The sequence below is a fragment of the Palaemon carinicauda genome, chromosome 22 (genome assembly GCF_036898095.1).
Source record: "Palaemon carinicauda isolate YSFRI2023 chromosome 22, ASM3689809v2, whole genome shotgun sequence".
In the NCBI taxonomy this organism is placed as follows: Eukaryota; Metazoa; Arthropoda; class Malacostraca; order Decapoda; family Palaemonidae; genus Palaemon; species Palaemon carinicauda.
This window is the reverse complement of record NC_090746.1, coordinates 83,886,060-83,902,568: the sequence shown is the minus strand read 5'-3', so window position 1 is coordinate 83,902,568 and position 16,509 is coordinate 83,886,060. Positions and strand designations below refer to the sequence as shown.

The 16,509-nt window shown below is 40.4% G+C and overlaps 3 protein-coding genes across 3 annotated transcripts; all 3 read right to left on the bottom strand.

Annotated features, from left to right (window-relative positions):
- Positions 1 to 815: 815 nt before the first annotated feature.
- On the bottom strand, positions 816 to 3,690 carry LOC137615953 (uncharacterized). Its single transcript, XM_068345637.1, has 6 exons — positions 3,536 to 3,690; positions 3,173 to 3,440; positions 2,663 to 2,861; positions 1,776 to 2,110; positions 1,317 to 1,484; positions 816 to 1,028 (listed from the first exon to the last, which is right to left on the bottom strand). The coding sequence occupies exons 1-6, from the start codon at positions 3,688 to 3,690 to the stop codon at positions 816 to 818; spliced, it is 1,338 nt and encodes a 445-aa protein (XP_068201738.1).
- Positions 3,691 to 4,295: 605 nt separating this feature from the next.
- LOC137615952 (uncharacterized) lies at positions 4,296 to 6,072 on the bottom strand. The gene is made up of 3 exons (XM_068345635.1): positions 5,888 to 6,072; positions 5,494 to 5,792; positions 4,296 to 4,954 (listed from the first exon to the last, which is right to left on the bottom strand). Exons 1-3 carry the CDS (start codon positions 6,070 to 6,072, stop codon positions 4,296 to 4,298), a joined length of 1,143 nt encoding a protein of 380 aa, XP_068201736.1.
- Positions 6,073 to 6,677: 605 nt separating this feature from the next.
- Positions 6,678 to 8,764, bottom strand: LOC137615951 (salivary glue protein Sgs-3-like). The gene is made up of 2 exons (XM_068345634.1): positions 8,704 to 8,764; positions 6,678 to 7,288 (listed from the first exon to the last, which is right to left on the bottom strand). Exons 1-2 carry the CDS (start codon positions 8,762 to 8,764, stop codon positions 6,678 to 6,680), a joined length of 672 nt encoding a protein of 223 aa, XP_068201735.1.
- Between the last annotated feature and the right edge of the window lie 7,745 nt (positions 8,765 to 16,509).

Here is a 16,509-nt window from a genome sequence, read left to right as displayed (position 1 = left end):
TGCAAACATTTTGTGTAAAGTTTACCCAGATTTACTACTATAATATATCTTCCATATATTATCAACTCATTTGTTAGGCCATCTTCTGCTTTGTATCTTTTTATGCCGTCTAATGCTTTTTCATCACTTATACTGTTACTTTGGGTACTGGCTCAGATATTTCTTCATTTCTATTAGAGAAGTTATATCTTATATTGCATAGCAAGGTAGAGAAATCCTCTGCAATTACTACTACTCCATCTCTATTGTTAATAAATCCATTTCATCCGTTAACGCAAATATTTGTTGCCACCCAGTTCCAAGTCTTTTTTTCTTTTATTTCATTAACTTGATACGTCTTCCTTTTAGTTTTCCTCAATTCAGGTCTGATTGTGTTTACGAATGTCTTGTGTATTTAGCTTGTTTGTTAGTTTGGATTGTTCTGCTAATTCTATTTAATGTTTCTTGGACTTGACCCTTATTTTCGATCTTTCCTTTATTCTACATGTGGGATGCCTTAGGGTGGCAATTCTACATGTGAGATGCTTTGCGGTAATGATTCTACAGGTGGGATGCCTTAGGGTGACGATTCTGCAGGTGGGATGAATTTGGGGTGATGATTCTACATGTGGGATGCCCTTGGGGTGACGATTCTATATGTGGGATGCCTTTGTGGTGACAATTCTACATGTGGGATACCCTTGGGGAGACGATTCTACATGTGGGATGCCTTAGGGTGACGATTCTAAATCTGGGATGCCTTAGGGTGACGATTCTACAGGTGGGATGCCTTTGGGGTGACGATTCTACATGTAGGATGCCTTTTGGTGACGATTCTACAGGTGGGATGCCTTTGGTGTGACAATTCTACATGTGAGATGCCTGTGGGGGGACGATTCTACATGTGGGATGCCTTGGGGTGACGATTCTACATGTGGGATGCCTTGGGGTGACGATCCTACGTGTAGGATGCTTTGGGGTGACGATTCTACAGGTGGAATGCCTTCAGGTGACGATCCTACAGGTGGGATAACTTTGGGGTGACGATTCTACAGGTGGGATGGCTTTGGGGTGACGATTCTACATGTGGGATGCCTTGGAGTGACGATTCTACATGTGGGATGCCTTGGGGTGACGATTCTACAAATGGGATGCCTTTGGGGTGACGATTCTAAATGTGGGATGCCTTGGGGTGACGATTCTACATGTGGGTTGCCTTGGGGTGACAATTCTACATGTGTGACGCCTTTGGGGTGACGATTCTACATGTGGGATGCCTTTTGGAGACGATTCTACATGTGGGAGGCCTTGGGGTGACGATTCTACATGTAGGATGCCTTTGGGGGGACGATTCTACAGGTGGGATGCCTTTGGGGTGACGATTCTACAGGTGGGAAGCCTTTTGGTGATGATTCTACACGTGGGATGCCTTTTGGTGACGATTCTACATGTGGGATGCCTTTTGCGGAAGATTCTACATGTGGGATGCCTTTGGGGTGATGATTCTACAGGTTAGATGCCTTTGGGGGTGACGATTCTACATGTGGGATGCTTTGGGGTGACGTTTCTACGTGTGGGATGCCTTTTGGTGACGATTGTACATGTGGGATGCCTTTTGGTGATGATTCTACATGTGGGATGCCTTTGGGGTGACTATTCTAAAAGTGGGAGGCCTTTGGGGTGACGATTCTACTTGTGAGTTGCATTGGGGTGACGATTCTACAAGTGGGATACCTTTGGGGTAATGATTCTACATGTGGGTTGCCTTTGGGGTAACGATTCTACAGGTGGGATGCCTTTGGTGTGACGATTCTACATGTGGGATGCCTTTGGGGTGACGATTCTACAGGTGGGATGCCTTGGGGTGATGATTCCACATGTGGGAGGCCTTGGGGTGATGATTCTACATGTGGGATGCCTTGGGGTGATGATTCTACACGTGGAATGCCTTGGGGTGATGATTCTACATGTGGGATGCCTTTGGACTGATGATTATGCAGGTGGGATGCCTTTGGAGTGAGGATTCTACATGTGGGATGCCTTGGGGTGACGATTCTACAGGTGGGATGTCTTTGGGGTGACGATTCTACATGTGGGATGCCTTGGGGTGACGATTTTACAGGTGGGATGCCTTAGGGTGATGATTCTACATGAGGTATGCCTTTGGGGTGACGATTCCACATGTGGGATGCCTTTGGGTGACGATTCTACAGGTGGGATGCCTTAGGGTGACGATTTTACAAGTGAGATGCCTTTGGGGGTGATGATTCTACATGTGGTATGCCTTTGGAGTGACAATTCCACATGTGGGAGGCCTTGGGGTGATGATTCTACATGTGGGATGCCCTTAGGGTGACGATTCTACATGTAGGATGCCTTTGGGGTGACCATTCTACACATGGAATGTCTTGGGGTGACGATTTTACAGTTGGGATGCCTTTGGGGTGACGATTCTACATGTGGGATACCTTTTAGTGACGATTCTACATGTGGGATGCCTTTGTGGTGACGATTCTACATGTGGGATGCCTTTGTGGTGACGATTCTACAAGTGGGATGCCTTTGGAATGACGATTCTACAGGTGGGTTGCCTTGGGGTGACGATTCTACAGGTGGGATGCCTTTGGTGTGACGATTCTACATGTAGTATGCCTTTGGGGGGACGATTCCACATGTGGGATACCTTGGGGTGACAATTCTACATGTGGGTTGGCTTTTGGGGTGACGATTCTACAGGTGGGATGGCTTTGGGGTGACGATTCTACATGTGGGATGCCTTTTGGTGACGATTCTACATGTGGGATGCCTTTTAGTGACGATTCTACATGTGGGATGCCTTTTGCGGATGATTCTACATGTGGGATGCCTTTGGGGTGATGATTCTACAGGTTAGATGCCTTTGGGGGAGACAATTCTACATGTGGGATGCTTTGGGGTGACGTTTCTACATGTGGGATGCCTTTTGGTGACGATTGTACATGTGGGATGCCTTTTGGTGACGATTCTACACGTGGGATGCCTTTGGGGTGACTATTCTAAAAGTGGGAGGCCTTTGGGGTGACGATTCTACTTGTGTGTTGCATTGGGGTGACGATTCTACAATTGGGATGCCATTGGGGTAACGATTCTACATGTGGGTTGCGTTTGGGGTGATGATTCTACATGTGGGATGCCTTTGGTGTGACGATACTACATGTGGGATGCCTTGGGGTGACGATTCTACAGGTGGGATGCCTTGGGGTGACGATTCTACAGGTGGGATGCCTTGGGGTGACAATTCCACATGTGGGAGGCCTTGGGGTGATGATTCTACATGTGGGATGACTTGGGGTGATGATTCTACACGTGGAATGCCTTGGGGTGATGATTCTACATGTGGGATGCCATTGGACTGATGATTATGCAGGTGGGATGCCTTTGTGGTGAGGATTCTACATGTGGGTTGCCTTGGGGTGACGATTCTACAGGTGGGATGTCTTTGGGGTGACGATTCTACATTTAGGATGCCTTGGGGTGACGATTTTACAGGTGGGATGCCTTAGGGTGACGATTCTACATGAGGTATGCCGATGAGGTGACGATTCCACATGTGGGATGCCTTTGGGTGACGATTCTACAGGTGGGATGCCTTAGGGTGACGATTTTACAAGTGAGATGCCTTGGGGGTGATGATTCTACATGTGGTATGCCTTTGGGGTGACAATTCCACATGTGGGAGGCCTTGGGGTGATGATTCTACATGTGGGATGCCCTTAGGGTGACGATTCTACATGTGGGATGCCTTGGGGTGACGATTCTACATGTAGGATGCCTTTGGGGTGACCATTTTACATATGGAATGTCTTGGGGTGACGATTCTACAGGTGGGATGCCTTTGGGGTGACGATTCTACATGTGGGATACCTTTTGGTGACGATTCTACATGTGGGATGCCTTTGTGGTGACGATTCTACATGTGGGATGCCTTTGTGGTGACGATTCTACAAGTGGGATGCCTTGGGGTGACGATTCTACATGTGGGATGCCTTGGGGTGACGATTCTACATGTAGGATGCCTTTGGGGTGACCATTCTACATATGGAATGTCTTGGGGTGATGATTCTGCAGGTGGGATGCCTTTGGGGTGACGATTCTACATGAGGGATACCTTTTGGTGACGATTCTACATGTGGGATGCCTTTGTGGTGACGATTCTACATGTGGGATGCCTTTGTGGTGACGATTCTACAAGTGGGATGCCTTTGGAGTGACGATTCTACAGATGGTTTGCTTTGGGGTGATGATTCTACATGTGGGATGCCTTTGGTGTGACGATTCTACATGTGGTATGCCTTTGGGGTGATGATTCCACATGTGGGATGCCTTGGGGTGACGATTCTACATGTGGGAGGCTTTGTGGGTGACGATTCTAGAGGTGGGATGCGTTTGGGGGTGACGATTCTACATATGGGATGCTTTGGGGTGACGATTCTACAGGTGGGATGCCTTTGGGGTGACGACTCTGCATATGGGATGCCTTTGGGGGTGACGATTTTACATATGGGATGCTTTGGGGGGACGATTCTATAGGTGGGATGCCTTGGTGTGACGATTCTACATGTGAGATGCCTTGGGGTGATGATTCTACAGGTGGGATGCCCTGGGGTGATGATTATACATGTGGGATGCTTTGGGGGGCCAATTCTACAGGTGAATGATGCCTTTGGGGTGACGATTCTATAGATGGGATGCCTTGGGGTGACGATTCTACGGGTGGGATCCTTTGGGGTGACGATTCCACATATGGGATGCCTTTGTGGTGACGATTCTACATGTGGGTTGGCTTTTGGGGTGACGATTCTATAGGTGGAATGCCTTTGGGGTGACGATTCTACACGTGGGATGCCTTTTGGTGACGATTCTACATGTAGGATGCCTTTTGGTGACGATTCTACATATGGGTTGCCTTGGGGTGACAATTCTACATGTGTGATGCCTTTGGGGTGACGATTCTACATATGGGAGGCCTTTTGGAGACGATTCTACATGTGGGAGGCCTTGGGGTGACGATTCTACAGGTGGGATGCCTTTGGGGGGATGATTCTACAGGTGGGATGCCTTTGGGGTGACGATTCTACAGGTGGGAAGCCTTTTGGTGATGATTCTACATGTGGGATGCCTTTTGGTGACGATTCTACATGTGGGATGCCTTTTGCGGATGATTCTACATGTGGGATGCCTTTGGGGTGATGATTCTACAGGTTAGATGCCTTTGGGGGAGACAATTCTACATGTGGGATGCTTTGGGGTGACGTTTCTACATGTGGGATGCCTTTTGGTGACGATTGTACATGTGGGATGCCTTTTGGTGACGATTCTACATGTGGGATGCCTTTGGGGTGACTATTCTAAAAGTGGGAGGCCTTTGGGGTGATGATTCTACTTGTGGGTTGCATTGGGGTGACGATTCTACAAGTGGGATGCCTTTGGGGTAACGATTCTACATGGGGGTTGCGTTTGGGGTGACGATTGTACATGTGGGATGCCTTTGGTGTGACGATTCTACATGTGGGATGCCTTGGGGTGACGATTCTACAGGTGGGATGCCTTGGGGTGACGATTCTACAGGTGGGATGCCTTGGGGTGACGATTCCACATGTGGGAGGCCTTGGGGTGATGATTCTACATGTGGGATGACTTGGGGTGATGATTCTACACGTGGAATGCCTTGGGGTGATGATTCTACATGTGGGATGCCATTGGACTGATGATTATGCAGGTGGAATGCCTTTGGAGTGAGGATTCTACATGTGGGTTGCCTTGGGGTGACGATTCTACAGGTGGGATGTCTTTGGGGTGACGATTCTACATCTAGGATGCCTTGGGGTGACGATTTTACAGGTGGGATGCCTTAGGGTGACGATTCTACATGAGGTATGCCGATGGGGTGACGATTCCACATGTGGGATGCCTTTGGGTGACGATTCTACAGGTGGGATGCCTTAGGGTGACGATTTTACAGGTGGGATGCCTTAGGGTGACGATTTTACAAGTGAGATGCCTTGGGGGTGATGATTCTACATGTGGTATGCCTTTGGGGTGACAATTCCACATGTGGGAGTCCTTGGGGTGATGATTCTACATGTGGGATGCCCTTAGGGTGACGATTCTACATGTGGGATGCCTTGGGGTGACGATTCTACATGTAGGATGCCTTTGGGGTGACCATTCTACATATGGAATGTCTTGGGGTGACGATTCTACAGGTGGGATGCCTTTGGGGTGACGATTCTACATGTGGGATACCTTTTGGTGACGATTCTACATGTGGGATGCCTTTGTGGTGACGATTCTACATGTGGGATGCCTTTGTGGTGACGATTCTACAAGTGGGATGCCTTGGGGTGACGATTCTACATGTGGGATGCCTTGGGGTGACGATTCTACATGTAGGATGCCTTTGGGGTGACCATTCTACATATGGAATGTCTTGGGGTGATGATTCTGCAGGTGGGATGCATTTGGGGTGACGATTCTACATGAGGGATACCTTTTGGTGACGATTCTACATGTGGGATGCCTTTGTGGTGACGATTCTACATGTGGGATGCCTTTGTGGTGACGATTCTACAAGTGGGATGCCTTTGGAGTGACGATTCTACAGGTGGTTTGCCTTGGGGTGATGATTCTACATGTGGGATGCCTTTGGTGTGACGATTCTACATGTGGTATGCCTTTGGGGTGGCGATTCCACATGTGGGATGCCTTGGGGAAACGATTCTACATGTGGGAGGCTTTGTGGGTGACGATTCTAGAGGTGGGATGCGTTTGGGGGTGACGATTCTACATGTGGGATGCTTTGGGGTGACGATTCTACAGGTGGGATGCCTTTGGGGTGACGACTCTGCATATGGGATGCCTTTGGGGGTGACGATTTTACATATGGGAGGCTTTGGGGGGACGATTCTATAGGTGGGATGCCTTGGTGTGACGATTCTACATGTGAGATGCCTTGGGGTGATGATTCTACAGGTGGGATGCCCTGGGGTGATGATTATACATGTGGGATGCTTTGGGGGGCCAATTCTACAGGTGAATGATGCCTTTGGGGTGACGATTCTACAGATGGGATGCCTTGGGGTGACGATTCTACGGGTGGGATCCCTTGGGGTGACGATTCTACATGTAGGATGTTTTGGGGGGACGATTCTACAGGTTGGGTGCCTTGGGGTGACGATTCTACAGGTGGGATGCGTTTGGGGTGACGATTCTACATGTGGGATGCCTTGGGGTGACGATTCTACAGGTGGGATTCCTTGGGCTGACGATTCTAGAGGTGGGATGCGTTTGGGGTGACGATTCTACATGTGGGATGCCTTGGGGTGACGATTCTACAGGTGGGATGCCTTGGGGTGATGATTTCACAGGTGGGATGCCTTTGGGGTGACGATTCTACATGCGGGATGCCTTTTGGTGACGATTCTACAGTCGGAGATTCTGGAGTGACGATGCTATAAATTGGGGTTGTTTTCAACTACCTTCAAAGATATCCCCGAAATAATGAGTGACAGGGCTTGCGGGCGCAGCTCAACATGTACCGCTTGCCAGAACATAGGAGCAATGATGCAATGTAAATTATGTGACCGTAGTGAGCCACGGCAGAGCAAAAATTAGAACTGTAGCCGAGATCGAGGCCCAATAACGTTCGGTATTGTCAACTCACATTATCACCCCCACTGGAAATAGTCAAAGTCAATCGCAAGTGACCTACCAATCACTTTCTGATGAGTAAAGATTAGCAATATCCCAATTTTATATCCCCTGACACTTTTCAGGCAAACCCCCAAAATGTGGTTCCTCCACTTTGGTGGTCACAGTCGGCGTCAATAACCTTAGATGTCAGGATGCCTGAAAACTTTAAATCAATCAATCAATCGGTGGTCACAGATAAAGAAACTATTAAAGAGTAAAGTTAAGTGTGATACCTGTAATAGTTGGATGAATTGGACAAGGTATTCAAGATCAAAGAATGAATTTATATAGAAATGCCAATCCAAGAATTTAAAAAATTTCATATATGGTTATTATTCTTGTGCTGATTATATGCAAGCCAATAAAATGTAATAAATGTTTTAAAACTTCATAATGTGTTCAACTCAATAACAATTTACTGCCTTTGTACAAATTATGAACATGGTAATGATTCTACAGGTAAATATACAGGAGGGATACCCGGGGTGATGATTTTACGGGTGGTGATTCTGGGGTGACAATTCTACAAGTGATTCCTTTTTATTTACTTTGATGATCGATCCTGCAATTCTATCACTGATACTATAAAAATTTTCTATGCTACCTCCACAATTTTTCTTAACAAGAAAGCCAACTCCATTTTCTTTGTTCCTTTCATGTCCTTTGAAGCAAACGATATGACCCTCTTAACTCTATATAAGATTCCCCAGTTCTTCCAATTTCACCCAATCCTTATACATCCCAATCTGTTTATTTCAACACTTCCAGTAACACAGCAAAACCTCTTTCCCTAGACAGGATCCTGATATGTACGTTGGAGGTTCAGTTTCCAAAAGTTTCCTTTTTATTCCATATATATATATATATATATATATATATATATATATATATATATATATATATACATACATATATATATATATATATATATATATATATATATACATATATATTACACGACAGGGTGTTGGAAAGGTCCTGGCTTTAACTAACCCCCCTTATTCTCCAGACCTGGTTCCCTCCGACTACCACCTCTTTCCACAACTGAAGACATCTCAAGGGAACGAAATCTCACTCCCATTCGAAAGTAGTGCATTGTCCTGCAAAAAAAAGTTCGACCCACATGTTTCCTATAATGAAGTCAAACTGTGTAGGAAAAAGAGAGAGAGAGAGAGAGAGAGAGAGAGAGAGAGAGAGAGAGAGAGAGAGAGAGAGAGAGAGATACTTTTTTGCCTATCTTCTCCTAAATAGTTGTCTTACCAACCTTGTAAAGGTAACAGCTCTACCCTTTCGCGATACCTTTAAAGCCAGGAAGATTTCAACAACGGTTTGTATGCATGTATATATATATATATATATATATATATATATATATATATATATATATATATATATATATATATATATATTACTAGCTAAGCTACAACCCTAGTTGGAGAATCAGAATGCTATGAGTCCAAGGGCTCCAACAGGGAGGAAAGGAAATAATGAAATAAGTTAGCTATATGAGAAGTAATGAACAATTAAAATAAAATATTTTAAGAACAACATTAAAACAGACCTTTCATATATAAACTATACGAAGACGTTATATAAGCATGTTCAACATAAAAGCATTTGCTGTAAGTTTTATACTTTTGAAGTTATACCATTTCAACTACCCGATTAGGAAGATCATTCCACCACTTGGTCACAGCTGGAATAAAACTTCTAGAATACTGTGTAGTATTAAGCTTCATGATGGAAAAGGCATGGCTATTAGAATTAACTGCATACATAGTATTATGAACAGGATGGTACTGTCTGGGAAGATTTGAATGTAAAGGATGGGCAGAATCATGAAAAATCTTATGAAACATGCATGATGAACTAATTGAACGATGGTGCCAGAGGTTGATATCATCGAAACTTAATAACACTTTCTCAATAAGCCCTAATATGTTTCTTAAAAGTAAATTTGCCGTCGAGAATCCCACCTAAAATATTAAAAAAGTCATACAGCATTAAAGAAACATTATCAATGCCAAAATCTGGATATTAAGAGCCACTGTCCTCGACCTTCTTACAATCATACTTTGAGTTTTGTTACGATTCAACTTCAAGCCCCATAATTTGCACCATGCACTATATATACATACACATATATATATATATATATATATATATATATATATATATATATATATATATATATATATATATATATATATAAATTGTTTTGCGAATAGAGGCAATTTAAAACCTTGATTTTCTTTATGACCAATGCAGTATTATCAAGTCTATGGAGTTCTGTGCTTGTGAGATTTTCATCTTCATACCTTATCCCCATAGTTTAAAACCAAAAACAAATAACATAATTATCAACTAAAACATTAGATTGTACTGAAAAAATAAATGGTAGGCTTAGAAAATTGATATTGGGAATGAGTTTATTGTAAAGAATCACTATCTTTGGTATGTTTTTGGTAAATTCATCAAGTAGGCCTAATGGTATTTCATTATGTCAATATGTACAAATAGTAACTGGTCACATGAAAATCGTCCAAATCGTTCCCCCTACCCCCATCCGGAAAAAAAAACGCTCCTACGCCCCTGGTACATATAACAAGGCACACTTTATAGAAGATGGATATCTATAATAGGGCTTTTGATTAGCTAATAACGCCTTTGTTGAGGATATGAGTATATTTTGGTTAAATTTGGGATTTTCAATTCTACGATTGAGTACCAACTCTTTGCTCTTAGAATATTGGGATCTGCTCTATATATTTTTTGTAATACATATCTGTATTTTACATATAATTACCATAACTTAGAGCCTAAAAATCAGAAGAAAAGCAGTATTACTGGAATTATAAATTTTTGATGCCTTAATAAAAAACTACCATGAATGTATGTTTTAGTAAACACACACTTCTCCAAATTTGAATAGAATCCGAGTATTTCTACTTCTTGTGAAAAGATGGCAGCACATGTCCCTTCTTCAATTCCGGTGAATGATTTTATCCAATTGGAAAATGGTGATAGATTGATATGTAGAAATGTGTGTGGCAAGTATAAATTATAGTTAGCTCTAATTAAATAGGCTATTTTTTTTATTTTTGGCTATTTTTCAAACAAAATGACGTCATGGAAGGTTCCAGAATGCAAGGATTAGAGAGCTCTACACATTGTTTATTTTCATGGTCAACAGATGTCCTTACCAGTAGGGTATAAATTGCCAGCTATCCCCATTAACTACTCATTATAAATTTTATTACTTAATTTCTGTTGCTATTTGGGCACAAAATTGATATCAAACAGACACACGCGAACTTAAGGTTCCTTGTTGTCTGGACACAACTTAATTCTTAGTAATAAGTGTCACAGAAATATTTCATTGGCAAACAATCGTTGGTTCATTTACATTTGGGGGTCAGGGGGAGGGTTGCTAGATATGCCACATATACTGAAATCGGTGAGAAAATAAAGTAATTACAGTCATTTCACTTAATTTTCAATTATCTTTTCATGAAACCTAAAGATAATTAGATATTTCTCATGGTATGACATGTATCATTAGTAACAACTACGTAGAATAACAATATTGTTTCATTTCGAAAGGCACCAACGCAGCCTCCCTTACACCGTAACCAGTTTTACTTTACTGTCAATAGATGGCAACAGAGACTCCTTGTCATAACTAATACAGTCAATTATTTGACGACCACGTGGGTCAAAAAATTGTTGGGAAGGCAGAGGCTAGAGAATTGGTAGTTGGTAAATTGTCCAACGATCGTTTCCTTATTAGGAATGGATATTTTTATCAGAAAATGGTGTAAATTTTTCATATGCTATCGGAAGTAACATAAGTTTACTTATAAAATTGTTTTGTATTTCCTTTCTTCATCAGAACACATGGATGGCAAGCAATGTCCCTGTACAAGTGACCAAGTTAACAATCATGAGCATAGTTAAGGTTGGTGGGACGAGTTTGGTACAGCGCTGCTAAATGGAATTTCCTTAATTGGAGAAAATCATTATTCATCACAGATTCAAATCGTTTAAGGAGTGATAGTTATATGCTGGAAGGTGCATGACTGTGGTGTAATTTGATGTTCTTATAATCAGCGTAATCGACAAAGACAAATCGAATAATGAAAAAGAAAATGGTCACATTTCTGTGTCTTCGCGCACGCCTGACAGTGTTGCGTCATCCACCTGCGAATTTGTGTTTGTTGATAAGAGCGTTCCAGAGTGTTAGTTTTTTGTTTTAATCATTTTATTGCGCCCATTGGCGTCAGACATTTGAGTACATGGTAATACAGTATAATTGTTTACATCTACATTGTAATTACGTTATGCCAAAAGAATAAAAAAAAAAATAAAGTATATACAGATATCTAAGTACATATTAAAAAATATTGTTTACATCTACAGTATATAAAGAAGGTTAAGCAAAGGAATACAAAACAAAATATAGACAAACGTTTAGTACATATTAAAAATAATATTGTTCATTTCTATATATTAAAGGTTATGCAAATGAATTCATAGGGAATACAAATTAAATTTAGTTTGATTTCGTAGGTAGGTTGTAAATTATTATCTGTCAATAATTTTTTACATATATCAACTACTGTGAGTCTTTGGGGTAAGAGAGAGAGAGAGAGAGAGAGAGAGAGAGAGAGAGAGAGAGAGAGATGCCACCTACAAGACAGAGATGCTGATGATCTCTGCAAATGAATCAGAAGAGACGGAGTTTACGTATAACAAGAAGAGCCAATGTTCATTTACATAGGTGAAGTGTAGATGTATGACAATTATTTGTCTACATTTATATTTTAGAATGAATACTGATCGTGATGTTTTTAAGGAGGTTGGTGCTGGGCATAGAGTTAAAGATAAGAGTTTTTGGAGAGACGGAAATGTAAGCATACATGATCATAAGAATATAAATAAAGTTTTGCTCTATACAATAGTTTGTTACAAAGCAAGGGTTTCTTCAGTAACGATATCAAAGTCAGTTTAAATCATTGCCAATAAATCACAAGAAAGGAAAGGTTAACAAATATGATAGGTTGCTGGATGTCAAGAAAGATTAAACTAGATTTTTTTTTTCGAAGTATCAAAAACGTTTTACAAATAAATTACAAATACCCTATGGTCAATAGAAATAAGAATAAAGGTTAGGATGGTGTAAACAGTTAAATGTTCATCATTTTTATATCGGTCAGAGATTCAAGTCCTTGGCTGGGAAGAAATATTTATCGTTAGAGAAATTTCTCTAAGAGTTTGAGATCTCAGGACAAAGTGAATTCGATATTAAAGGGTAATTCTAACTTGCTTGAAAAATTTTAATATATATATATATATATATATATATATATATATATATATATATATATACATATACATATACATATACATATACATATACATATATATATATATATATATATATATATATATATATATATATAATCTCCTACGCCTCTTTACACAAAGGGCCTCGGTTAGATTTCGGCATTCGTCTCTATCATGAGCTTAATATTCAATACTTCTGCATTCATCATCTACTACTTCACGCCTCATAGTCATCAGCTATGTAGGCCTGGGGCTTCCAACTCTTCTAGTGCTCTGTAGAGCCCAGTTAAAAGTTTGGTGAACAATCTCTCTTGGGGAGTGCGAAGAGCATGCCCTAACCACCTCCATCTACCCCTCACCATGATCTCATCCACATATGGCACTTGAGTAATCTCTCATCAAGTTTCATTTCTAATCCTGTCCTGCCATTTAACTCCCAATATTCTTCTGAGGGATTTGTTCTCAAATCTAAAAAACATATTGGATATTGTTTCATTGTTATACCAAGACTCATGTCCATACAGTAACACCGATCTCACTAATATATATCCTGATTTTTATATGTAATATCAGACGATTTGATTTCCAAATTTTACTTAACCTAGCCATTTCTGATTTGCTTTTTTCAATCTTTCATTAAACTTAAATTCTAAAGACCCTGTATAAGAGATCATAGTTCCTAAATATTTAAATTATTCTACCTCATTCCTCTCTCCTTACAATGATATTTCATTTTCCATTACATAATCCGTTCTCGTCATTAAGCCCAACCTAATTTGATATTTCATGCATTCTGGTATGTAAGCATTGCAAATTCTGTGGTGTTCTGCCAATAAGGTAAGCGTCATCAGTATACCTTAGGTCAGCTAATTTCCTATTACTAATCTACTTCAATCTTTCTTCAACATCTCCAACTGTTCTATGCATTACAAAATCCATGAGGAAAATAAACAACATCGGTGCAACACATTCCCTTGGAGTACTCCACTGTTCACTGGAAATTCATTTGACATGACTCCACTAACATTAATGCTGCACTTGTTATGCTCATGCACAGACATACTAAGCAAATTTACATATTCAAGTTGAACTCCATAATAACGCAAGGGTTTCCACAAAATTGGCCCATGCACACTATCAAAGGCTTTTTCATAGTCCGCAGATGCCATCAAAAGTGAATTTCTATATTCTACACATTGCTGTAAAACATGTCTTAAAATGTAAAAATTTGCTCAATACTACTTTCACCTTTTCTAAATCCTGCATGTTTTCCTCTCAGATTTTCATCAATCTTTCACTCTACTCTTTTTACAATAACCATACGATATATTTCCATGACAACTGAAGTAAGTGTGATTCCTCTGTGATTATTGCAATCAGTCAGATCTCCTTTTTTGCCATTTTCACCAATACTATTTGCTCTCATTCACCAGGTTTTGCATCTTCACGCCACATTCTACAAAATAATCTTGTAAGTATTCTGGGAGTCACTTCATTTTCGTCCAACATCTCAACAGTTATTCCATCGTATCCAGGGCTTTCCATTTCTTGAGTTTTTTATTGATTGCATTTACTTCAAACACACTGAATTCATTCATTCCATTTAACGTTGCCTTTCTGCATCGTCTGTTGTTATAACAGATCCATTTCTCTTGTTGATGGGTATATGCTGCTTCTTCTTTGGCCCCGTAGAGATTACATTAATAATTCTATGAGCAATTCTCACACCATAACAACTCCCTGAATTCATAGCTTTGTCAGCTTTATCTGCTTTACTATAATAGTGTTGTCCGACGGAAAAATGTAATACTCAACATTCAGAATTATTGCTAGGTTGTTGAAAACGTTCCATATGTTTGCTTTGTTATAAGATTATTTATTTCTTTTTACTATTTTTATTTGTTATTTGTCATACGATTCATACGTCACAGATTTCTGCTATAAACTTTTATATAAGAATCTAAATTTGTATATGGTTTTATAAAGAGACAAACAGTACTGAAACTATAGTATAAGGACATTTGATAGTTATAAAGATATCATCCGTTTTAGATTATTTTATGAAATGCTTCCAAGTACTGACGTTCATGTGTTGAACAACAATTCGACGGATGCAGCATTTTAGTTTCTGTGTGTACTTTTACACCTCCCAGAATGAGAAGATCGTAATGCTTCTATTGTGTCACCCATTCCGTGGTATCCCTGGTATCTTCTTTTATCTTTATTCAATGTTCAGCACCAACTATTCTCTCGAATACTCTCCATATCTGTGATTCTTTCATTCATCCACCCCACCTTGTGAGTAGCGATCATACTCGAATTAAAGTTTACATAAATTCTCATATATCTTTTAAACCAAAATTATCCTCTCACTTTTGAATTTCACTTTCGAAACACTCAACTTTTAGATATGCTATCACACGTATAATGTGTAGGTACGGGTATCCTTGCAAGTTTACTACCGACCGTGACTCACGAATTTACCAAGGCAAAACGGGTTTTACGCTAAAAGAACGAACCAGTCATGAAATAAATAGTGATTAAACTTTCAAAACAATCTTCTTCTTCTTTGTCTGCATCTTTTCCCACTTCTATGAGGGGTCGATGCAGACAAAGAAGAAGATTGGTTATTAAAACGGAAATACTTAAATATATAAGTAGAAAAACTATCACAGTACTATGGAAACAGATTGTCCTTCAATGAACCCAGCTACCCACCAGTTCTCCATCCATGGTTACGATTTTCAACAATGTCTTCATCATCATCTTCTGGCGCATGATCTCCTAACAAGTAGTTTCCGCAACCAGCCAAGAGCGCCTCATCTATTCATACTGGTGAAGAATCTGTGACTTTCCTCTGACCTCTTTTTTTTTCTAACCGAAACTTTTGTTGATCGCACTTCACGGCAATGATTAAAACAATCCACTAATGTCTTTGGAGACCATCCTGTGATAGTTTGCATTGTATCCACTCTCATGTTAAGGGTCCACAGATACACTAATTACATAATTTTGCACAATAACAGGCAACTATTTAATTTGCTCTTCAAATCTGTATACTGAATGTGAAAACATGGTCTCAGTACGAGTAAATTTGATTGCTTGACACCCTTTTCGTGAGCATCTCCAGAACATATTTTGTTTAATCCATAAAATGAATCCTGATTCAATAGTTTTATGAACATCGAGTATAAGGAAGAAGATAATGCAAAGAGAAAGGTTTATGAACAAATGTTTTACAGTGAATAAATACTTTATTGGGAAAGTAATCTTACATTTTGAGGAGCTTTTAGAATAATGTAGATGGTAAGAGGGAGGCAAAGTTAGATGATATTTTTGGGCCTCAAAAAAAAAAAAAAAAAAATGGTGATATAAATGAGAAAAAAAGAAAGGCTAAAATAATCATCACAATTATGAGAGATGTAAAAGATTCAGTAGCTGACTAGGGGATGT